This window comes from Myotis lucifugus, unplaced genomic scaffold (genome assembly GCF_000147115.1).
Source record: "Myotis lucifugus unplaced genomic scaffold, Myoluc2.0 scaffold_426, whole genome shotgun sequence".
Classification (NCBI taxonomy): Eukaryota; Metazoa; Chordata; class Mammalia; order Chiroptera; family Vespertilionidae; genus Myotis; species Myotis lucifugus.
The window spans coordinates 577,361-602,641 of NW_005871474.1; the positions used below are offsets into that span (position 1 = coordinate 577,361).

The window sequence follows — 25,281 nt, forward strand, 5'->3', positions numbered from 1 at the left end:
GTGAGAGAGGTGTGGTCTTAAGGACTGCACACTCAGACAGCCCTGGAAGGGGAAACCAGCCCACTTTGGGCATCTCCTGGAAAGGCGACCCTTTCAGGACAATGCTCCTTCTCACCTGGGATGATGGTGAGAGAGAATGGCCTCAACTTGTTTCCACAGACCTACCAACTCCTACACAGGAGCCCATGGGGGGGCTGAGCTTGGGAAAAATTACTCGTCCAATGTGGCTGTGAGCTTGGGACCAGAGGCTAAGCAGCTGGCTGCTGCCCTTGGAGTGGGCCGAATTGGGTAACACCTTCTCCTATCCATTCGCCCACCAAAAACCAGAGTCAATACTCCTGGCCTCTCTAAACAAACTGCCTGTAAACCCAAAAGGAGTGGGCTGTAATGATGGCCTTTGGCCACAAGAGAGCAGCAGATGCCCATGCACAGAAGCACAACCCAGAGGCGAGGGACTCGGCCAGGTCCTTAGCCAACATCAGAAGCTCAGGTTGCATTTTACTTTCACAACCTTTCCGACCAAAGAGTCTGCCCCAATAAAAGAAAAAGAGAAAAAGATCTCTATTAAAATGAATTTCTCCCTCCCACCGACAAGACTGTACTTTCCAACAAATCTAAGCTGAAACAAAAGTAAAAGGTGGTTCTTTAGAAGGATCTTTCATGTTCAGAAAGAGAAACAAAGGGAAAAGGAAAAAGAAAAAAGCTAAGCCCTCAGGGCCAGTACAGTTGGGGGCCTGTGCCGGGCCTATCTCCACAATGAGGGTTTGGCAGGCCTGCTCCAGGAAACACCCGCTAGACACAATTTTCTGTCACTCAACGACCTTAAGACAATGTTTACTATGTTCTCCTGTAGCAGGCTTCCTTACAAATTGTGTTTTGTTCAACAAAGACTGGTGCCTGCTTTGGGGAGCAGTTCATAGACAGTGTGATGCTTCTGTCTATTAATTATTTTGTTAAGCACAGCTCTCTGTGAACTTTGAAATCATGTAATTGTTTCAACAAAAAGTTCATCACTTAAGGCATCTTTAAAACCAACCCATACCTTGCCTTTCCCACCATGGTCCCCTGCAAAATAAATACATTTAAATACAGATGCATAGAAAAAATAAATATGCATATAGATCTTTTAAAATGGTGGTTAAAATAAAAAACTGTAGCTATTTAAGATTCACTATTAAAATGAATTTCTCCCACCCACCTCCAGCAAGTCCGACTGACAAGACTGTACTTTCCAGCAAATCTAGGCCAAAAAATTAAAAGTAAAAGGAGGGTAAAGAGAAGGCTCCTCTTCATGTTCAGACTAGACAACTGCTTATCAGTCAGATGCTCAGGGGCCTGGAGTATTTGTACACAGACCACAGCTCCGGGGGCTAGACAACAAGGACAGGGACAGTCCTGTCTGTGGGGAACCAGTATGGCTTTTCAGAAATGGCTCTGCTCCCAAGGGAGGCTGAGGGCACCACCATTCACACAGGGCTGATGAGCGGGCAGTGCACGTGGGGACTGGCCTCTAACAGGACAGACCCTTTCTATCCAATTCTGAACGAAGGGGGTTAGGAAGCCCTGGCTCGCTCCCTCTTCTCCCTGTGGTCCTAATGGAAGCAGGGATGGGGCCAGGAGGGGTGCTGAACCAGGCCTGGCCAGGTCCTCCCAGGACAACCCCACCTCCTCAACCCGCCGCCGCTCTTCCTTCTGCTCCTCGATGCGGCGCTGCCGCTGGTGCAGGAGGTGTTTGATGTGCGCCTCAGGGTCTCGCTGCTGTTGCTGCTGCAGCTGCTGCTGCTGCTTTAAAGCCTCCGAGTTGCTCTTATTCTCCTGCTGGAGCCGGAGGAACTCCCGGCGTAGCGTGGACTCGCCGGGCACGTTCATGATGGAGCTGGGTCAGGGTGGCAAAATGAAGGGTGGGGTCAGAACCCAGTCATTTCCCACTTTCACGTCTGGGAGACACCGGAGTAGGTGCTCTGCCTGGACCAGACAGTCTGCCTCCAGTCACTCTCTCCTGCCCAGTCTTGGGCCCTGTCCTCCAGCAATACCTCAGCCTGCATCCCTGAATCACCCTCTCCCCACTTCTTTTTATTTTTTTAAATTTTTGATTTTTTTTTTCTTTGAGAGAGAGAAATATCGACAGGCTGCCACCCACATGCCCCTACTGGGGACCAAGCCCACAATCCGGGCATGTGCCCTGACCAGGAATCAAACCAGCGCCCATTTGGTGCGACGCTCAACCAACCGAGCCACACTGGCCTGGGCTCTTGCCACCTCTTGCTCATTCATTCCATTTCTTCTCAGCTCTCAGACTGTTTTATGGGTCTCTAACCCACCATCCCCAGGCTGAGAGTCCCCAAGCCAAGGACCTCTGATGTCCTCTCGGATGAAAAGTGAGGCCCCCAAACTCCACCTGCCAAGCCCACCTTGGTTCTCCTTCCTCTCCATGGCTGTCATCTTCCTCTTCACTGCCGCTGTACTCATACTCTGTCTCCTCTGCAGGGGGGAGATCACTGCTGTTTCTTCACCCAGTGCCCCAGACCCCACCCTGGGCTAGGAAAACCTTAGACGGGGACAACCAATAAGATCTGTCTGGATGGCCATGCACCTGGGCCCCTGCCCACCTCCTGGGAGCAATGGAATGACGGTGGGTCTCAGGTTTGGGCCTGCACAGGCATGGGGATTAGACCCAATAGTAGGTGGGATGTGACTGAATGTGTGCATGCACTCACAAATGAATGTGCTCAACAGGAAGCTTTTGTAAGGATGCAAAAGGGCCGCACTCATTTGGAAGGCTGGCTCGAATTGGCGCTCTGAGAAAAAGCACTCTGGGGTCGAAAGCCTGGGAAAGGAGGTGTCTTCGGATGGGGACAGCTGGAGTCTGGGAGAGGTGCCCGAACGGGAGCAAGGAGGAGCCAGGGCTGGTGAAGAGGAGCAAGGGCTGAAGTGTGTCCTGACCCCCCCACCCCCGCCTCCCCCACTGACCTTTCTCTCCCCGCTTCTTCCGAGACCGGTCGATGTGGTCCTTGAGCTGGATGCGGACCTGCCGCTCTGTGGGCTGGTCGCGGATGAAGGGGAACTTTAGCAGCTGCTCTGTTGGTGGGCGGCTCAGGTAAGTCTTGATGAGACATGTGTCAATGAAGTCGATGAACTTCTTAGACCTGGAAACAATGGCTCACACTAGGAGGGCCCCCTTGGGAGGGGGTGTCACAGGAGGAAGAGGGGAGATCATTCATCAAAAAGCCACTTCGGGAGGGTAAGAGATCAACCAAAGGACTTGTATGCACGCATATGAGCATAATCAAAGGACACAGGCAGTAGGGGGGTGAGGGCATGTGCTGGGGGGTAAGAGTGGCGGGGGAGAGGTCAATGGGGGGCAAAAAAGACTTATGTAATACTTTAAACAATAAAGAATTTAAAATTTTTAAAAAAGCCACTTTGACTTCCCTTCTGTCTTCTCCATACCCCAACACCAGCGCCCCTAATGCTGTGGCTGCAGTACAGCCCCTCCCAACGCCTCTTGTATGGTGCAGACCCAAGCCTGAACCCAGGGGGTTATGGTGGAGGCGGCCTTGTCCAGAGACCTTCCTAGACACCAAATCCCCAGAGACCTACCATTTCTTGGACTTGAGCCTGGGTGGTGGGTTCCGAGGGATGAGGAAGAGGGCTCGCATGGGATGCATGTCACACAGAGCTGGGACACAGAAGAGACCGTCAGTCCCTCTGCCACGCTGAGAGCCTAAAGGAGCCCTTCTCACCATGACCTCCCAAGGCCCACCTCTCCCCTACAGCCACTTTCTGGGCCCTCCCTTCTCTCCCAGACTCCGCACTTACGGGGGGCTCCCTCTGCCATCTCAATGGCTGTGATTCCTAGAGACCAAATGTCACTCTACAGAGGGGAAAGAAAGGACAGGTGAATGCTCCTGGTGACTCTCTTCACCTACTATCCCTGTCTCTTCAGAACCCCTTGCCGGCCAATCCCTTCCTGAGGCCCCTCCTCTAACCCTGCATGTCCTCCAACTTACCCAATATTCCCACCCATACCTCCCTTGCCACAAAATGTCCCCCAACCCCTCATAGCCAACACATCATTAGACCTTCATTTTGCCCCTAAGCTGCTTAAGTCCCCGATATTTTCAATCAATCCATCACCCCCATCTCACTTCCTCCTTGGCTGCCCCATGCTGCACACTCCCGGGTCCATACCCTGTAATCATAGGTGGCGTCGGGGTTCTCATCACAGGCGATGACCTCCGGGGCCATCCAGTAGGGGGTCCCAATGAAAGTGTTTCGCCTGCCCACGGTGCGGTCCAGCTGAGCACTCACCCCAAAATCCACTGAGAAGACATGAGGAGAGGGGTCACAGCAGAGTGTCACATCCGCTCCCCTCATCCTGGACCCAGCATGGGTGTGTCCCAAGGCAGCTGAGGTCCTGGCTCTACCTAGACACTCCCCGGAACCTCTCCCATCCCATCAACACCCTGAAGAACCTGACCTAGTCTCCCTGTGTCTTGGGAAAAACCAAGGTGAAAGGACATCACCTCAGATCATCTTTCCACAGGGACCTGTACAGCACAGGGGACATAGCAGATAGCAGGCACCCCAGGGGAGGGTATGGGAAAGCAAGCCTCCCAGCCTACAGGTTGTGGGACTTAAGCCCCCAGAGGGAAAAGGGGCCTCTCGCCTGGAGGTTAGAGGGCCCGTCTGCCCAGAAGGAATCAGCGCACCTAGCTTGACCTCGGCATTCTCTGTCAGCAGCACGTTCTGCCCCTTGATGTCTCGGTGAATCACCTTGTGGGCGTGGAGATGGGCCAGACCCTGGGCAGAGAGTGGGGGGAATTAGGCTTGATGTTGGAGGAGGGGGAAGGAGCCAGGACTTGCATTGACTGAGAGGGGAGGGGAGGTCATCAGTCTGGATGGGGCTGGGCTGAAGAAGCAGTCCCTCTCCACCATGTGCCCAAAGTACAGGCTGAGATTTCTGGAGAGTTTCCTCAGCGTGGTGGCTCCTGGGAATCCCCAGCAGGTGTAGATTCCAAGTGGAGAAATAGCAGAGCTTGGAAACAGAGGCACTTGTCTCCTCCAACAGTTTGAGTCCTCACGGTTAGGACTCTGTCTCTAGCCTCCAACCCCATCAGGCCACCTGCTCCTTCAAAGAAGGCACAGCTCTAGCTGGTTTGGCTCAGGGGATAGAGCGACGGCCTGCGACTGAAGGGTCCCAGGTTTAATTCTGGCCAAGGGCACATGCCCGGGTTGCGGGCTTGATACCCCCCAGTAGGGGGCGTGCAGGAGGCAGCCAATCAATGGTTCTCTCACATTGATGTTTCTCTCTATCCCTCTCCCCTTCCTCTCTGAAATCAATAAAAATAAATTAAATAAAAGAGGGCATAATTCCATTTCCTCCTCAGTGCAGGGGGGTCCATGCCCAGGGAGAAGCTCCAGAGGGGGTGGCCCAAGAGCAGGAGGCAGGGAGGGGCCTGGCGCTTACCCGCAGAATCTCCCTGCAGATGTAGGCGATGCAGTCCTCCTTCAGGGCATTCCCTTTTGTATTCTTTACCAGGTCCGTCACGGAACCAGCACCACAGAACTCCATTACCAGCTGTAGTCCCAGGGAGACCGGAAGGAAAAGTAGCAGTTAGGCAAGGCCCCTTTCCCCTGCCAGTGCCCTGGAGGAGAACCAGCGGCCTTGGGGTCAAACTGGTATAAGTTGAAGGGCAGGGGCCACATGCCCCCTCTCACAAAGACCACAGAACTTCCTGAGGTTAGGAGGAAAAGGGGAAGGAAATACAGGCGGAAAAGATAGACAGGGAGGGTTTGGGGACATGGTCTTTGTCCAGAGTAGGAGCCCAAGGAATCCCTGAAATTGTAGACAAAATGAGGGATCCAATGTGCTCATCAGATCCTTTTTGGGATCCATAACCCCTACTGCTCTAGAGCAAGGTCAGCAAACTATGGCTAGTTTTTTACATTTTCAAATGGCTGAAAAGAATAAAAAAATAATCACATGACATGCAAATTAGTGTCCTAAATAAAGGTTCTGGGGGATACAGTGATGCCCACTCATTTATATATTGTCTATGGCTGCTTTCATGGTACAATGGCTGAGCTGAGTAGTGACAGACAGTATGATCCACAAAGCCCCAAATATTTACTATCTGGTCCCTCACAGAAAAAGTTTGCCAACCTCTCATCCTGAGTCAAGAAAGGGGCTAGATCAGGGGTGGGCAAACTTTTTGACTTGAGGGCCACAATGGGTTCTTAAACTGGACCGGAGGGCTGGAACAAAAGCATGGATGGAGTGTTTGTGTGAACTAATATAAATTCAAAGTAAACATCATTACATAAAAGGGTACGGTCTTTATTTTTTTAGTTTTATTCATTTCTCACAGAAAAAGTTTGCCAACCTCTCATCCCGAGTCAAGAAAGGGGCTAGAACCAGCAATTCTCCAGTCTGCTAGAGACAAAAACAGTGCACAGGGTCTACCAGAGAGCTGAGGGAACCTGGTAGTGTTCTGGGAGAAACTCCACAAACAGAGGTAAGACTACAGCGGGGAGATGAGGAGAGCTCCTGTGCCATCTCTAGGGAAGAACCAGAGGCCCAGAGGCAGGTGCCAAAAGGGAAGTCCCCCGGTGACAGGCATATCTGTCGAAATGTTTTCACTGTACCTTTTCTAAAAGCCACACCCAGCACAGAAAAAGGTTGGAAGAGATGTGGACATTTGCATATGCAAAAATAATTTACATATGCTCCACATTTGAGTATAGCATAGTGGAAAGACAATGTCCAACAGGTCCAGAAGGGGGCGCCTGGTCAAGGATCTCTCACTAGGTACAGTTGGCAGGTAAACCTCTCTAACCCATTACTCACCTTCTTTTGTGTGTATGAAATGTCTTTTGTGTGTATGAAATGTCAATGTGTTTGTGAGTGTGAGTGTGAGTGTGAGTGTGAGTGTGTGTGTGCATGTGTCACATGTGCATGCCTTCAGAAAGTCTACTGCATAGAAACAGGAACTATGATTCATACTTATTTGTGCAGGGTATGCAGAAAGTGCTAAATAAGTACTCATCTGGCAACTGCTGCAAGGGGAGACCTGGCATGGGCACCAATCCCCGGCCGCCCCCCACCCACACCTTGCCCAGCCACCGCCATGTTCCCTGCTGCTCTGTCCTTGGGTCTGGCTGAGTACCAGAGAGGGCGAGGCTGAGGAATCAGCTGGCACCAGCGCCCAGGCAGGGAGGGTGAATGACTTAGAAATGTTCTGGGCCAGGAAGGAATCTGGGGGAGACCAAAAGGACTGCAGTAAGTTCTGGTTAGAACAATCACCCAGAGGCCTGTACACTGCCAGGAGGGGTCCACGCTCTACCTTCGCCTACCACAGAGTTTGGTCTGCTGCTTTCCTAGGGGCTGTCAGTGCAGAACTCATCAGCTAAGCTCCCTGGGTCTTTCCCAGCCCTTGCTAGGACTGCATTGCTCGATACTTATGTAAGGCATGTTGGACACAAGGTAAGGTACTGGTTAGGGCAAAGGCGAGCCCCAGAACCCCTGCCACCGAAACACCCAGAGGACAAGAGACTGCCAAGTGTGGGCAGGAGGTCCCTCCATCCATGCACAGGAGAGGCTGTGGGACTGAAGAGAGGGCTGGCAAGGAGACTCGGGTGCTGATGCTGGAGATGAAAGGGCAGGGAGGGCCGGGGGCAGGCCAGAGGGCACTCTCACCCAGAGCTGGTCGTCGTTCCCAGGGGGGCTCTTCTTGATGAAGGCTCCGTAGTAGGTGGCGATGTTGCGGTGGTGAGAGTATTTTTTCAACATGTTGATCTCCTGCTTGATCTCTTCTTCCTCATCCTGGGTGAATGGGAGGAGGTGAGCCTCATTCTCAATGCTCCACCCCCCCCCCCAACCCCACTGCCCCCGCGGCTTCCTACCTCCGTGACATCCATGACCTTGATGGCAGCCAGCTGCCCAGTCTTGACGTGCCGACCCTGTGCACAGAAAGGTGAACACAGAGGGGCCTGGGTCATGCTCACGAAGGGCCTGATTCTGGGAGAAGCCACACCTTTTGGCTCTTTTCTATCTTAAAATATGCCCCTCATGGTGGCTAGACACCTCAATTTATTGGTTGGTCACAGGACTAACAGTAGCTACAGAAAAACTACCAAGACTGGATTTCCAAGCTCTGTGCTTGGTAAAAATGAAGTGTTTGCTCCCTTCATACTCAAGCCTCTCTGGCTTGTACTTCCTACAGTTTGAAAGTTAGAGTGGGAGTCAAGGATACCTTCTCCATCCTCAGGTGGAGCTGCAGGGAGCTGGGAAAGAGGCTGAGGAGGGAGGGCCTTGGCCTCTCTCTGCATCTTCTATGCCACACAAGCCCCCTTTGGATAGGAGGCTATTCCTAGGATTCCCCCCTACACCTCCCCCCCGCCTCGGCTTTTTATTTTGTTGACAGGAAAGAATTAAGATAGAGCCGAACTCGCTGGTGTGCCTCAGAGGATGAGCATCGACCCAGGAAGCAAAAGGTCACCAATTCAGTTCCGGTCAGGTCAGGGCACATGCCCGGGTTGCAGGCTCGATCCCCAGTAGGGGGTGTGCGGGAGGCAGCTGACCAATGTTTCTCTTTCATAGATGTTTCTATCTCTCTATCCTTCTCCCTTCCTCTCTCTCTAAAAAAAAAAAAATCAATGAAAAACATTTTTTTAAAATAGAGCTGAGATTTTTAGGAAACTCAGGGAAACACAGAAGGAAACATCGACTAACATGTCGATGGCCCATCACCAGTGCTAATAGGAAGAAACTTCTATATATAGGATGGCCCTGCCATTGCCCTCCCCCTCCCTCCTCCTAAAATTCCTAGCAGGAGCTGACTGGGGTTTGGACAGGAAAGTCCAAGGCTTCCTGGGGAAGAGTAGGTGAGGGAAAGCAGCCCCTCAGGGGGATGAACATGGGCATTGCCAGGCCGTGGATTATTTTTATCCTCAGCAGTCATTCAAGACCCAAGCCCAGAAAAGCAGTGGAACACAGAGCTAGGATTTCCATGGCAACAATTAGGCAAGAGATGGGGAAATGGGGGGAGGAGGTGCCCGTTTCCCAAAGCTTCCATGGAAGAAGGGTAAGAGAAGGGCAGGTGGTCCCAGTGACCCAGGAAACAGGCCCTGGAGATGCAGAGGAGACTTGTGAAAAGACTCGGCATCGTGTCTGGAGACAAAGAAGCCGGCGTGTATTCTCTGGGGCAGCATCCACCTTGAACATCTCTCTGCTGTGGCCACCTCCCCCCATTCAAGTGGGACCAGAGATCAGGCCACACGAGAATGCCGAGCTGGCCAGACCAGAAGGTACAATCAGCGGCTGAGGAAACACCACTTCTGTGGGAGAGAGGCGGCCTCAAGGGCAGACGGCCTGAGCTCCGGCTCTGGCCCTGCTGCAGACCAGCTGTGGGAGCTCAAGAAAGCCGCTTCTCCTCTGCAGAGGGTCACTCATGGGATCCCACCCACTCCAAGTCCTGGGTTTTTCTGTTGTCAGGCCAAACCTGCACCTCTGGCCTGAGCTTCACTCTGAACGCCCAGGTGAGCTCTGATACCGTTCCTTCTGCCTTCAGCTGTTCCTTTCCCACACCCCATTCAACTCCAAACCTGTCCCTGCTATACCAATAATTCCAAACTCGGGCAGAAGCCAGCAAAAACATCCCACTTCTTGCTGCTTCCTGCCTCCTTCCCTCATTACTTTCCTCTTCTCTCTCTTCTTTCCCAGGTCCCCAGCCTCGGCAATCTCCCATAACCCCTCCACTTTCCTGACCTGGAATATACTTCTCCCACCCTCCTGAGAGGGCCCCATGGAAAACAGTCACACTTCTGCGCCACTGGAGTCTCACCTTGTACACCTGTCCATAGGTTCCATTGCCAACCACTTCCACCAGCTCAAAGATTCCAGCAGGGTCCTGGAGGGGAGGGGAGAGGGAGAGAAAGAATAAGGTGTTGGACTTCAGAAAAAGATTATGTAGCCTGGGGGTGGTGGTGGAGATGTATTCAATCAGGAGAGAAAAGTGAAGACTAGTATATTATGCGAGGCCTGCAGGGGGAACTCTGATGGCCAGCTGCCCCTTTCCTGGACTGGTTCAGAGTTCATGTTCTATAGGAAAAGTCAGAAGATGAGAGAAAACAGAAGCCAGAGCCCAGCTACCTTTTCACAGGTATGCTCCTGATTTCAAACTCAATGACAAACTCTGAGAGTGTATAGCCTATCTGCAAAAGGGGGTGCCCGAGTACCCACCTCTGGGATTAGTGTCAACTTTATTTTTGATTGATTGATTGTTAATCCCTATCAAAGGATATTTTTCCATTGATTTTTAGAGAGTGGAAGGGAGGGGGAGAGACACAGAGAGAAACATTGATGTAAGAGACACAGCAACTGGTTGCCTCCCACACGCCCTGACCAGGGCTGGGGATTGAGCCTGCAACCGAGGTACATGCCACTGATTGGAATGGAACCTAGGACCCTTCAGTCGACGGGCTGACGCTCTATCCACTGAGCCCAACTGGCTAGGGCAGGAAGGGGTCAACTTTAAATGAGGCAACGCCCATAAAATGGTTAAGACGGTGCCTGGCATTGGTTAAGAGCGTGTGTGCAATAACAGTTACTTACAGTTATTAATTTTTTAAAAGCAGGGAGTTGGAACTTGAGCACCACCATCCTTTTGACATTTTCCCCCTTCCTAGTCCTCCCGAGACCAAGGGCTTCAGAGCCAGTGTTTGTGGCCTTTGGGGGTAGAAGAGACCTCTAGGTAGGAGGGAGAGCAGGTGACAGTGAGAGGGCCACTGGCAGGGGCAGATGAGAAGGGAGAACTTTCAGTTCCTGCTTTCCTGAGCCAAGCAGTGCCAGGAGGAGAGAGCCCGAAAGGCTCAGACAAAGCCTCTAAAGAGGCTCACTGCCTGCCGAGCCAAGAGCAGGCAGCCTGGCTGAGCAGCACAGCTGCCGGGAGGCCTGCCCACACCCTCCTGGCAGGACTTCTTTTTTGAAAGAGGGAGCGAGGCTGGGAAGTGGGGCTGCAAGCTGAGAGCCAGCCTGCCTCCTGAGCTCCTGCACACTGGGCAGACCCTCTCCCGCCACCTGCAGGACTGAGCGGAGAGGCACAAACTGAGGATGTCACAGGAAACAAACTCTCCAGGCAGTGCTGGGGCCTCTGTGCTGATAATCCTAGAAGTATATAATCTAAAACGCCTTTCTCCCTGATTTTGAAAACCAATATAAGATTTCTAAAAAACAAACAAAAAATACCAAAAGAATCCTTCACCTGTCATCCACTGAAGCCAGCACATGGAACATAGCTTGGGCATGGCTGGGACCAGGGAGACACCAGCCCAAGGCTTTTTTATAATATCCTTACCCTATACTATTTCCGTCCATGTTCTCAAAGAGGGGAACTGGAGGATAACAATGTACTTCCTCTATCAGAGTATGTATTAGCATGCACTGCAATTGTGTATCGACTTGTCTATACATTCGGACTAAGTCCTCCTTGTTTACCGGTGTGTCCAGTACCTACCTCGCCCAGAGCCTAGCATACAGAAGCCTGAAAGAACATCCGCAAGCTACTCCAGGGGAAGACCTGATAGAAGTAAAGACGGCTCCTTCTATGTGCTCTGAACGAACCTGGGCTGACCAGACCAAGAATTTCGTAGTTCTATGTTCAATTATTTAGCTCCAGCTGAAATTACTTTTAAAAAGTCCTTGAACAGGTCTAATAAAACAGCAGGCCCCACAGGAAAGGGAGATATTGTCACTGTAGTGTGAGGACTAATGAGAGGCCTGAAGAGTTGCAAGGAACCTGGAAGAAGGTGTCGTGTCTACCTGCAAATCTAGACTTAGAGAAGGGAGCCCAGTTCCCTAAAAATCTCCCCCAAAGAAGGGCTCATCTATTTGGGGCCTCTTAACTCTGTTGAGAAGTCTTTTTCTGCATCCAAGTTAGTTCTTCCTAGATGGACAGAGACAAGGAAAAAGGACTTATAATTTTCTGGATGCTCCTAATCTAAGAGAAAATATGATGGGCCTGCTAGAGTCACAATGATATACCACCATCACCTCAAATCAGCACAGATTTAATTTTATAATCTTAGCTCCAAATCTGTCTCCTCCTATATGTTTGGGAGGCACTGAGAAATGAAAGAACAATCTCTGAGGTCAGACACACTGGGTTCAGTAGATGATTTAATGGTTTCAAGCCCGTGTTCTGACCCACAAGCAAAGATAACACACCTACTTGAAATGGTTACGCTAAGAACTAGGCTGAGAGCATCAATGTGACACAGCAGTTATGTACCTAACATCCTCCACAGAGCTTGCTCCTCAGAGACGACTCCTCTCCCCTCGTCAAGAGCAATACCATTTTCAAAGCAAAATCTCTCCTCTACCATTCTCTACCCCCTCCCCATTCCTTCTCCACATCATAGTCACCCTATCCTTTCTCCCTTCAAAATGTCCCTGTCTTTTCCTCTCAATTCCTAAGCTGCCAGCCCGGCAATCCCTCCTCTTTTCCCTCCTGGAGCTCCTGCCTCACCACTCTTCCTTCTGCCGCAGCCGCCAGATTGAACCCTCCTAACACGGTGCTTTTTAAATCCTACTCTTCTGCCTGGAACCAGCATGGCTCCCACTGCCTAAGAAGAGTCCAAACACCTGAGCCTATCGTTACAGCTTCCCGTCACCAATAAATATTTCCTGAGCGTCTACATCTACCCTGCACCGGGCTAGGCCCTAATCAGGGAAAATCTATAAGGTAACTTTCTCTTCTTTCATCCAGCAATTAAATATTTACTGAGCACTAACTGAGTGATGACTCCTCAATTAGGTACAATGAGGAGCTCAGTGATACATGAGAAACATGGAAGGTCGCTCAAGGATCTTCTAACTTTACAAGTACCCCAGCATGTACACATGGCAGTATATGATTATTTGCCATAAGAGCAACTGAAAGCACTCAAGGCATTAAGAAACTGCTTGGTAGAGTGGAAAGAGCACTGGAGAGTGAGTTTCTAAGGACTTTAGCATTAGCTGTATGTCCCTAAGCAAGTATTTAACGGTTTGGGGCCTCATCTTCCACATATAAATTAAGAGGGAGTTGAATTGGGTAAAAAATCTCTTTCATGGTTTCAGGGAAAAGAACTAAATTCAGGTTGGAAATCTCAGGCAGACTCCCCAGAGGAGAGTCCAAGCTGGGCTTTGGCAGCCGGCTAAGGTTTCAGTTGGTGATAGGAATTTAAGACTGGGGAAGGCCGCTTGGCTGGAGCGGCTCAGTTGGTTGAGTGAAGTCCCATGAGCCAAAAAGTCACTGGTTCAATTCCTGGTGGGGGCACGTACCAAGGTTGCGGGCTCAATCCCCAGTAGGGGGCATGCAGGAGGCAACCCATCCATGTCTGTCTCTGTCTGTCTCTGTCTCTCTCTCCCTCTCCCTCTCTCCCTACGCCCCTTCCTTTCTCTCTGAAATAAATAAAAACATATTTTAAAAAACAAAGGAGTGGGGAAGGCCATGATATGCTAAGGGACAGCAGTCTGGGTTTGGGTCTTGAGTTTGAGATGTTAGGGGACACGAGGAGTAAGTGTCTATCAGGCAGTTAGAAACAAAGGTCCGGAGATAAAGATTTAGAGGACATTCACACTGTGAGAGTTGGAGACAGGAGACCAGATGTCCAGGGAGCATGCACAGCGAAAAAAGAACAGAAGAGCCAAGGTCAGCCTCTGAGGAATGGCCATGTGCACCACAATGGAGAGCAGCAGAACAGACACCAGAGGAGGAGGCAATCAGGGCTGAGGAAAACAGCAGTGACTCAGCGCCCAGGAAACCACCAGGAACCTCTGTGGGAACTGCAGTTGTGAGAGCAGGAAGAGGAGATGGCGTAACAAGGCAGTAAAGGCTATGGGTGCTGCACCCTCACTGGAGAACGTTAACTTTGAGAGGAAGGGGGAAATCAGATGATGGCTAGAGGAGGCAGAAGGGCCAGACAAAAGGGTTTTTAAAATAGGGAAGATCTCTCATGCTTATGGAAAGGAAGAAGCCAGAGAGGAGACTGATGATGTTTGATGAATTGATTTTTAATGATATATATGTGTATACACATGTATATGTGTATTCCATAGTATATAATCTGTATCTTCCACTGATTTACATAGTGATAAAATACAACAGTGCCTATTTCTCTCTTATTCACATATCCAATGATTCAGAATGCCCAGAAATGCTTAGCAGTTCAAATATGATTTATGTATTGATCTGGTCTCAAATGTGAGCCCTTCAAATATGCACCTGTCCGTGCCTGGTCACCCTCTTTGATGGCAATCTAATGGAGGTGTCTGCAGAGGGAGGTGCTCTGCTACTGGGAAGCCACCAAAACAGTCCTGGCTTGGCCCCTGCACGTGGGCACAGCTCTGTAACGATGCTGTGGTAGGCCTTCCCCAGCTCTTTCTCTTGGTGCTCAAACTCTTTGCTCTCAGCAATCTAATTTCTTGTCCAGCCAGCTGCTGGCAGGTGGGAAGGGATGGGAACAAGAGTATGAATAACTAAAGAGAGAAGGGAGAAGGACAGGAAAAGATAAAAAGTGAAGAGATACTGGTCTGTTGAGGTAAAGAGGAAGGAAGATGAGGGAACCCCATAAATATCGAATGACTATGACTTTACGATGTCAGAGGGAAGCTCATCTACTAAGTAGAATTGGGGGCCTGAGTGAGTTGGGAAAAACTTGGGAACAGATGCTACACAAGGTGCTTTAAGATACTGTCTCCCAAACTTCATGATATAAAGGAATCACCTGGGAATCAGACTCCTAGGATCTGCCTCCAGAGATTCTGATTTAGCACCACAGGTGAGGAGCAGGTATCAGTCTATTTAACAGATCCTCCTGGGTGATTCTAATGCAAAAGGCAGTGGACCCATTTTGAGCAACATTAAACTTTATGGGGTTACTAATAGGTGAATGGAAGGTGCAGACCGTCCAGAGAGTTGAATGAAGCCAGGCAGGCTGAGCAGTGGTAGGAGATCCATCAGCGCTCTGGATGACCAACTACTGCTCTCTCCTATAATAGCTCTACAGAATCTTCACTCCCCATTTTTTTTATGTTCAAGTATCCACACATGCCTAAAAATGACCTCCTATCAGGCAAGCCAAATCACAAATTGTTTTCCCCCCAGGAAATCTTCCTTAGCTACTCTAGCCCACAAGCTATTCCATCCATGAATTTCACCTTCAATTTCACATATTAATTTCATCTCTACCGTGAGTTTAAGTTTCTCAAGAATATGACCAAATGGATATATTTTTAAAACATAATCTTAGAATAAGACAAGATTGTTTACTCTTGCCACTTCTATTCAATGTTCTGTATGGAAATTAGGCAAGAAGAGGAAATAATAGACATCCAGGTTGAAAATGAAGAAGTAAAACTATCTCTATGTGCAGATGACATAATCTTGTACGTAGAAAATTATAAGAAATACATTAATACCCTATTAGAACTAATCAAGCAGGTTAGTTCAGCAGGTTGAAGGATACAAGTGCATTTCCACATACTACAATAAACAGTCCAAAAATAAAACTACTAGTAAGAAAGCAGTACAAGTTACAAAAGCATCAAAAGGAATAAATTTAACCAAAAAATTGTTAAAAACGACAAAACATTGTTGAAAAAATTAAAGAAGATAAGTAAATGGAACGATATCCTATGTTTATGGATCAGAATACTTAATTTTGTTAAGATCTACAGATTCAATGCATTTCTATCAAATCCCAGCTGGCTTTTAAAAACAAGTTTTTATTGATTTCAGAGACAGGAAGGGAGAGGGAGAGAGGGAGAGAAACATCAATGATGAGACAGAATCATAAACTGACTGCTTCCTACATGCCCCCTACTGGGGATGGAGCCTCCAACCTGGGCATGTGCCCTGAGTAGGAATGGAACCGAGGACCTCTTGGTTCATGGGTCGATGCTCAACCACTGAGCCACACCAGGCGGGCCCAGCTGGCTTTTTTGTAGAAATTGACAAGCTTACCCTAAAAATCATATAGAAATGTAAGGGATCCAGAAGAGACAAACTATCTTGAAAAAGAAGAACAAAGTTGGAGTGGAAGGCTCACATTTCCCAATTTCAAAACTTACTATACAGTTATAGCAATCAAGACAGCGTGATATTAGCATGATAATATGACATATAGATCAATGGGCCAGAACTGAGAATCCAAAAATAAACGCCTAAATTTGCAATCAATTAATTTTTGACAAGAGTACTAAGATCATTCAATAGTCTTTTCAACACATGATGCTGGGACAACTGAATACCCACCTGCAAAAGAATGAAGCTGGACCCCTACCTCATACCATATACAAAAACATTTACTCAAAATAAATCACAGACTTTAAAATGTAAGAGCTTAAACCATGAGTCTTAAAGGAAAACATAGGAGTAAATCTTCATGACATTGGACTAGGCAATGGTTTCTTACACATGACACCAAAAACACAAGCAACAAAAGAAAAAAAAAGATAAATTGAACTTCTCAAAATTAAAAACTTTCGTGATTCACAGGACGCCAGCAGAAAAATGAAAACACAAACCACAAAATGGGAGAGAACATTTGAAAATTATATATCAGATAAGGGATTTGTATCTAGATAAACGACTTACATCTGATAAGAGATTTTTATTTAAAAAGGACTCCTCAATAATAAAATAACAAAAAGAAAAATGATCCAATTAAAAAATGGGCAGAGCCCTAGCTGGTTTGGCTCAGTGGGTAGAGTGTTTGTTGGCCTGCAGACTGAAGGATCCCATGTTTGATTCCAGTCAAGGGTACATGCCCAGGTTTCAGGCTCAATCCCTGGTAGGGGGCATGCAGGAGGCAGCCAATCAATGATTCTCTCTCATCATTGATGTTTCTATATCTCTCTCCCTCTCCCTTCCTCTCTGAAATCAATAAAAATATATCTTTAAAAAACAATAAAAATAGAAGCCCACATTTCAACAACAACAAAAAAAGGGCAGAGATTGGTGAGGATGTGGAGAAAAGGGAACCCTTGTGCACTGTTGGTGGGAATGCAGACTGGTGCAACCACTGTAGAAAACAGTATGGAGTTTCCTTAAAAAATTAAAAATGGAACTGTCTTATGATCCAGCAATAACACTTCTGGGAGTATGTCCAAAGAAACCCAAAACACTGATTTGAAAGACTATATGCACCCCTGTTCATTGCAGTGTTATTTATAACTAGAGGCCTGATGCACAAAATTTGTACAAGGGCCTTGATCACGGCCCCCGCCTGCTGTGGCTTTGTCCAGCAGGACGTCTGGTCTAATTAGCCTATTACGCTTTTATTATAGATAGCCAAGATTTGGAAGCAGCTCAAGTGCCTATCAGTAGATGAGTGGCTAAAAAAGCTGTGATACATTTACACAATGGAATACTACTCGGTTGTAAAAAAAAAAAAAAGGAAATTTTACCTTTTGCCATAGCATAGATGAACCTGGAGAGTATTATGCTAAGTGAAATAAGCCAGTCATAGAAAGACAAATACCATATGAGTTCATTTACATGTGGAACCTAATAACAAATAAACTAACAGAATAGAAACAGACTCATAACCCTAACCGGTTTGGCTCAGTGGATATAGCGTTGGCCTGTGGACTGAAGGGTCCCAGGTTCGATTCTGGTCAAGGGCATGTACCTTGGTTGTGGGCACATCTTCATTAGGGGGCGTGCAGGAGGCAGCTGATTGATGTTTCTCTCATGGATGTTTCTAACTCTCTATCCCTCTCCCTTCCTCTCTGTAAAAAATCAATAAAACATATTAAAAAAAAAAAAAGAAACAGACTCATAGATACAATAAATAGACTGACAGCTGTTGGAGGGTATGTGCTTTGGGGGGCTGGATGAAAAAGGTGAAAGGATTCAACAAACAAACAAAAAACTCACAGACACAGATACAACAGTATGGTGATTACCAGAGGGAAAAGGGGTGGGGAGAGGTAGAATAGGGCAAAGCGGGGATAAATGGTGACAGAAGGAGACCTGACTTTGGGTGGTAAACACACAATACAATATACAGATGATGTATTATACAATTGTACACATGAAGCCTATATAATTTTATTAACCAGTTAAATCCTAATTACTTCAATAAAAATTAAAAAATAATAAAGTGTTTTTTTGTATATTTACAGACCTGCTATCACCATTAATATCAGCACATTTTCATCAAACCCAAATAAAACTCAGTACATATTAGCAGTAACTACCCATTCCTACCTCCATTCAACCCCTGGAAGCCACTAATCTATTTTCTATCACTATGGATTTGCCTATTATGGGCATTACACATAAATGGAGCCAAACAATATGTGGCCTTTTTTGACTGGCTTCAATTTAACATAATCTTTTCAAGGTTCATCCATGTTATAGTATATATCATTACTTGATACATTTTTTATTGCCAAATAATATTCCATTATGTGGATATATCACATTTACCCACTCATCAGTTGATGGACATTTAGGTTGTTTCTACTTTTTGGCTGTTATGCATAATGCTACTGTGAATATTTCATGTATAGATTTTTGTGTGGACATATACTATTTTCAATTCTCTTGGGTATCTACTTAGGAGTAAATTGCTGGGTCATATGTAACTCTTTATTTTACATTTTGAGGACTGCCAAACTGTTTGCCAAAATAACGTCATCATTTTATATACCCACCAACAACATGTGAGGGTTCCAAGTTCTTCACACCCTCACCAATGCTAGTTATTATCCATCCTTTTGTTATAACTATTTTAGTGGATATAAAGTAGTATCTTATGATTTTGTTTCTAATTGTCCTCATGACTAATGATGTTGAACATCTTTTCATGTGCTTATTGGCCACTGTGTAACTTCTTTGGAGAAATGTCTATTCAGCTTCTCTGCCCATTTTTTAAATATGTTTTTTAAAATTGATTTTTTAGACAGAGAGAGGAAGGAAGAGGGATAGAGAAATAGAAACATCAATGATGAGAGACAATCACTGATCGGTTGCCTCCTGCATTCCCCCTACTGGGGATCGAGCCCAAAACCCGGGCATGTGCCCTGACCAGGAATCTAACAGTGACCTCCTGGTTCATAAAGGTCAATGCTCAACCACTGAGCCACACCAACTAGGCTAAGTACCATGCTGTTTTAATTACTATGGCCTAATAGTATAGTTTGATATCAGGTAGCATGATTCCTCCAACTTTGTTCTCTCTCAAGATTGCTGTGGCTATTCAGGATCTTTTGCGGTTCCATATAAATTTTTGGAACATTTGCTCTAGGTCTGTGAAATATGCCATTGGTATCTTAATAAGAATTGCATTGAATCTATAGATTGCTTTGAGTACTATGGACATTTTTTTTTAAATATGTTTTTATTGATTTTAGAAATGAGAAACACTGAAGCCATCCAGCCAGGATAGTATAAAAGTTTTAATGTTAATTCTTCCTACCCATGAACATGGTATATGCTTCTACTTATTTGTATCTTCTTCAACTTCTTTCTTCAGTGTCTTATAATTTTCTGAGTATAGGTCTTTTACATCCAAGGTATTTTCTTTGTTATGCCACTGAAAATGGGATTGTTTTCTTAGTTCATTATTGGTACATAAAAATGCAACCAATTTCTGGATATTTGTATCCTGCTACTTTACTAAATTCATTTATCAGTTCTAGTAGTTTTTCTTGGTGGAATCTTTAGGGTTCTCTAGATACAGTATTATGTCATCTGTAAATAACGACATCTTTAGTTCTTCCTTTCCAATTTAAATGCCTTTTATTTCTTCTTGTCTGATTCCTGGGGCTAGGACTCCCAGTACTACGTTGAATAAATGGTGAAAGTGGGCATTCCTGTTTTATTCATGATCTTAAGGAAAACACTTTTAGTTTTTGCCCACTGAGTATGATGTAGCCTGTGGATTTGTCATATATGGTCTTTATTATGTTGAGGTATGTTTTCACTATTCCCCCTTTGCTGAGAGTTTTTATTATAGATGGGTGCTGGATTTTATCAAATGCTTTTTCTGTATCTATTGACATGATCATGCGATTTTTATCCTTCATTTTGTTATGTGTTGTAACACATTTATTGATTTGCAGGTATTTTAAACAACCTTGCATCCCTGGAATAAAGCCCACTTTATCACAGTGTATGATCTTTTTAATGTATTGCTCCATCAGATTTGCTAATATTTTGTTGATGATTTTAGAATCTGTATTCATCAGGGATACTGGCTAATTTTCTTTCTTAGTAGTGTCCTTATCTGATTTTGGAATGAGGATAATGCTGGCCTCTTAAAATGAACTTAGGAGTCTTCGCTCCTTTTAATTTTTTGGAGTAGTTTGAGAAAGATAGGTGTCATCTCTTCTTTGAATGTTTGGTAAAAATTCACCTGTGAAGCCATCCAGTCCAGGACCTTTGTTTGTTGGGAGTGTTTGGATTACTGCTTCAGTTTCACTAGTTGTAATCTGTCTATTCAGATTCTGATTCTTCCTGAATCAGTTTTGGAAGATTGTATGTTTCTGGGAACCTATCCACTTTATCCAGATTGTCTGATTTGTTGGCATATAGTTATTGGTAATATTTTCTTACAGTGCTTTGTATTTCTTTGGTGTCAGTTGTTACTTCTCTTTATTTCTGATTTTATCTTTTGGATCCTCTTTCTTTTTTCCTTGATGAGTCTAGTTAAAGGTTTGTCAATCTTGTTTATCTTTTCAAAGAACCAGCTCTTGATTTAATTACTTTTGTATTTTTTTAGACTCTATTACATTTATTTTGGTTCTAATCTTTTTAAATATATATATTTTTATTGATTTCAGAGAGGAAGGAAGAGGGAGAGAGATACAGAAACATCAATGATGAGACAGAATCATTGATGGGCTGCCTCCAGCACACCCACCACTGGGGATTGAGCCTGCAACCTGGGCATGTGCCCTGACCAGGAATGGAACTGTGATCTCCTGGTTCATGGGTCCACACTCAACTACTGAGCCACACCGGCCTGGCTCTATGTCCTTTTATCTGCTTACTATCTCTTTGTTGATGCTCTCACTAGGTTCCTTGAGCATCCGTATAACCATTTTTGTTTAACTCTATACCTGATAAATTGCTTGCCTCCATTTCACTTAGCTCTTTTTCTGGAGATTTCTCCTATTCTTTCATTTGGGGCATGTTTCTTTGTCTTCCCATTTTGGCGACCACTTGTGTTTCTTCTATGTATTAGGTAGATCTGCTATGACTCCCAGTCTTGGTAGGGCAGCCCTAGGTAGTAGGTGTCTTGTGAGACCCAGTGGCACTGTCCTTAATTACCTGATCTGGGTGCTCCAGGAAAGTCCCTTGTGTGGGTCCTCCTGTTATAATTTAGTCTTGATTACTATGGGCCCACTTGTGTGTGGGGTTGACCCTCAGGCTGTGCAGGTGTTGATCACATGTAGCTAAATTTGCCTCAGCAGGGTCTGGTGACTGCCAAGATATCCCTTTGGATATGCCGCTTATTAAGTTAATTGGATGCTGCTCTGTTGTCTAAAGCTGGCCACTGGGTGAGTTGGTTCTGGGAGGGACACTGGTGCAGGCCAATGTCAGACACTGCCTGTGACTAGCTCTGGGCAACGTGTTAGAAACTACAAAGCAATCTACTGCTTGTGCCTGCCTCGGCTGGGCTGGGTATGCGTGGGAAGTACCAAGCTGACCACCAAGGCCAGCTTTTACCAGCGCCGGAGCCAGAAGCAGGTCAGCAAAAGTCCTAAGGAACCCCAAGATCTGCTTCCTCCTGCCAGCTGCCTGTTAGGCTCAGTCACTGAAAGAGTCCCTGGCAGCACAAGTTGAATGAAGCAGGCTCTCGGTGAGTCACCAGGTAGGGTGAGTGGTGTTCACCAGGTTGATGCAGGTTGAAACTCAGTGTCTGTGCTGGATCTAAGGCTGGATCAGCAAATGTCCCAGGGTATACCCACTCTAGCTGCCACCGGCTGCATGCCAGCAGACCTTTGTCATGGGGCAGGGTCTCAGGGAGTCATCAGGTTGAGGCCAGCAGAGTTTATGAGGCCCAAACAAACCAGTCGGGTGAGGGAAAAATGGCCCCCGTCCTAGAGCCACAAAACTCAGCTGTCCAAAATTATGCCAGGAGCTCAAGTTCAATAGAGCATGACCACTAGCTACCTGGAGCCCAAGGGGGTGGGGCTAGGAGATCTCCAGTGAGGGGTTCATGGGAAAATGGGGGGAATGGCCCCCATCCCAATGCCACACCACTTAGTCACTGACGCTCCCTGAGTCTGCCCAGACCTCTACACCCCAGCCCAGGCAGCTGACTCCTCAGCAGGGTGGGGCCATTGCTTTCCTCTAGGCCAGCCGTGGGCAAACTACGGCCCGAGGGCCGGATCCGCCCATTTGAAATGAATAAAACTAAAAAAAAAAAAGACCATACCCTTTTATGTAATGATGTTTACTTTGAATTTATATTAGTTTACACAAACATTCCATCCATGCTTTTGTTTTGGCCCTCCGGTCCAGTTTAAGAACCCATTGTGGCCCTCGAGTCAAAAAGTTTGCCCACCCCTGCTCTAGGCTGATGCCATAAGGAGGGAGTACTCTATCCAAGAAAGATGGAGTCTGTGGTATAGAAGGATGATTCAGCACAGGGGTCCTGGCAGCTGTGCCCTCAGCTCTCTCCCCAGAGCCACAAACCTCCCCCCATACAAGACTTTAATCCGCTCCACTCTTCCTCTGCCATAGCCCAGGGTGAGTAGTTGCAATTGAGATTTTGTGCACTGACCCTTTAGTAGGGCACCCGTGTCTCTAGCAGACTGCCATTTCTCCCTGGCAGACAAAATCCCTGCTCATTTTCAAAGCCAGATGTTATGTGGACGTCTCTTCCTGGGTCTGGTGCTCTGGGCTGGGAAGCCCAGCATGGGATTGAGACCCATGCTCCTCAGGGGGAACCTCTGTAGCTGAGATATCCCTCTGGAATCTCAGCCACAGTCCGTGGGAGCGGGGCCAGCCCTCTTCGATCTCTGCTCTTCCTACCAGTCTCGATGTGGCTTCTTCTGTAAATCCTTGGTCATAAGACTTCTACAATACTTTAAAAGAAAGAATTTGGAGGTATGTGAGTTATATCAATAAAACTGTTATTAAAAATAATAATACTGAAGGTAGTTTAAAGGTACAAATTTCCAGTTATAAAATAAGTCATAGGGATGTAATATACAGCATGGCGACTATAGTTAATAATACTATTTGCATATTTGAAAGTTGCTAAGAGTAAATCTTAAAAGTTATCACAAGAAAATAAAAATTCTGTATGTATGGTGACAGATGTTAACTGAACTTATTGTGGTGATCCTTTCCCATACATGTCGAGTCATTGTGTGGTACACCTGAGCCTAATATAATGTTGTATATCATTATACCTCAATAAAAAAATAATAATCCCAAGAGCACGTTCCATAGCGCTCAATAAATTATTGTTGATTAATGACAGTTTCCACTCAAGAAAGCTACTCTACTAATAAGAAGGAAGCTCTCAAAGTGCTTCTGACCTAATGACACAAATGAAAAAGTCCTGAGACAAACACAGAAAATGATGAAATGCAACCACTTACGTATATGATGAAGAGTGAGGCAACTTGATTTCTATTCTTGGCTCTGCTGTGAACAGGCTGTGAGTTTCGGGGGCAAGTCACTGTTTCCCTTTCAACAAATAGAAAAACTTTCCAGTTCTACCTCTATGATTCTAAATGCTAGAGTCCACATTCCATGAAGCTGCCAACCTAATGTATCCTTGCTGTGTGCTAGGAGCTGTGTTGGGCTCAGACATACAGTGAATAAAACGGGGCAGACTCTGCCACAATGGTGATTACATTCTAATGGGGGAGGCAGACATCAAGTAACTCAACAATTGTTTAATTATAACCGTGATACATCTTACATACTATGGAGAAGTACTGGCGCTAAGAGAACAAACTTGACCAAGTCAGAGGAATTGGGGAAAGGCTCATTCAGGACAACATGTTTAAGCTGGGTTCTAAAAGCATTCCCAGTACTACTCTCCTCTGAGCAATGAATGCTATTATCCATCCCATCCTTGTGGCCCTTACCTTTATTATCTTATGAGCTCTCCTAGATTATCTGTCTCAGGGATATCTCTCATTGCCCACACTCCCCATAGCCCCTTAATAATTAAAAAGGTAGCAATTTGTTAGTATTTTGTTTCTGGTACTGCTTAGCGCTTTAGGAGTATAATCTCCTAACAAACTCTGAGGTTGGTACTGTTGGTACATTAATTTCGCAGATGAAGAAAGTTTGGAGCAATTAAATGACTTGCCCAGAGTTACACACAGCCAGGAAGTGGTGGAGCCAAGGTCTGACCTCAAAAATGTGACTCCAGTACTGCGTTGCCCTGCTCTGTTTTGCCCAAGTTGCTCACAGTTCCTACTGTCTAAGGGACCATGTTTTCAACCATAGCTCGTGAGTTTAAGAAAAGGGTTCCTGGCACAAGAGTAGTCAATCCAAGACTGAAGAAAAAAAAGATGATTTCCCCCTCAGTCTTTCCAACTAAAACCCAGAGCGAAGATGCCAGACAGGACACAGAGAGTCAGGGCTGGAGAGGCCATTACTATCTCAGGTAAAGGAAAGCTGAGAATAAAGCAAAGTGGAGGGAGATGGGAGTGGGGAGAGATGAACTGATTTGTTCTAGTTGTTTCTTTATGTTACTGTGAATCAATCCAGAACTACCCTATAGTTCCAAGGAACTGGCTATGTTCAGGTGCTAATGAGATTCTGGACCTTAAAGTAAATAAAAATTATTTCTAATAGCCAGCACTATTCTAATACCAATTAATGTAATCCCACACAACTCCATGACATTGACACTATTGTTAGTACCGTTTTACAGATGAGGAAACTGAGGCACAGTGAATGTAAAGTAATTGTCCAAAGTCAAACAGCTAATTAAGTGGCAGAGGCAGGATTTGAATGCTTATAGCCTGGCTCCAGAGTCTGTGCTACCGTCATCCCTTCATTTGACATAGTTTGCGCAGGTTCCTTGCAACCAAACAAACTAGACCACAACATCACTATTTAACTTTTCACCTGATTATGTCTCAACTTCCCAAATAGAACAGAAGCTCTTTAAGGGCAGGAACCAGGTGGGTTCCTGGGTACCACACAGCCTGAGTTATGCAAACCTGTGCTGATATGGGTGCCTGAATGAAAAATAACAGCAGTGAGGCTATCTGTGCAGCTCAGAATCTGTATCACACACAAACTACTT

General features: G+C 46.3%; 1 protein-coding gene across 1 annotated transcript in view; it reads right to left on the bottom strand.

The window, feature by feature from the left end:
• Positions 1–25,281, bottom strand: part of MINK1 (misshapen like kinase 1) — a 58,907-nt gene that overhangs the window by 9,074 nt on the left and 24,552 nt on the right. The window contains 11 exon segments of the mRNA XM_006102765.3: positions 1,666–1,876; positions 2,412–2,481; positions 2,971–3,146; positions 3,601–3,679; positions 3,820–3,874; positions 4,192–4,322; positions 4,713–4,803; positions 5,471–5,581; positions 7,700–7,825; positions 7,906–7,962; positions 9,846–9,911. Coding sequence (XP_006102827.1) covers positions 1,666–1,876; positions 2,412–2,481; positions 2,971–3,146; positions 3,601–3,679; positions 3,820–3,874; positions 4,192–4,322; positions 4,713–4,803; positions 5,471–5,581; positions 7,700–7,825; positions 7,906–7,962; positions 9,846–9,911 — 1,173 coding nt within the window.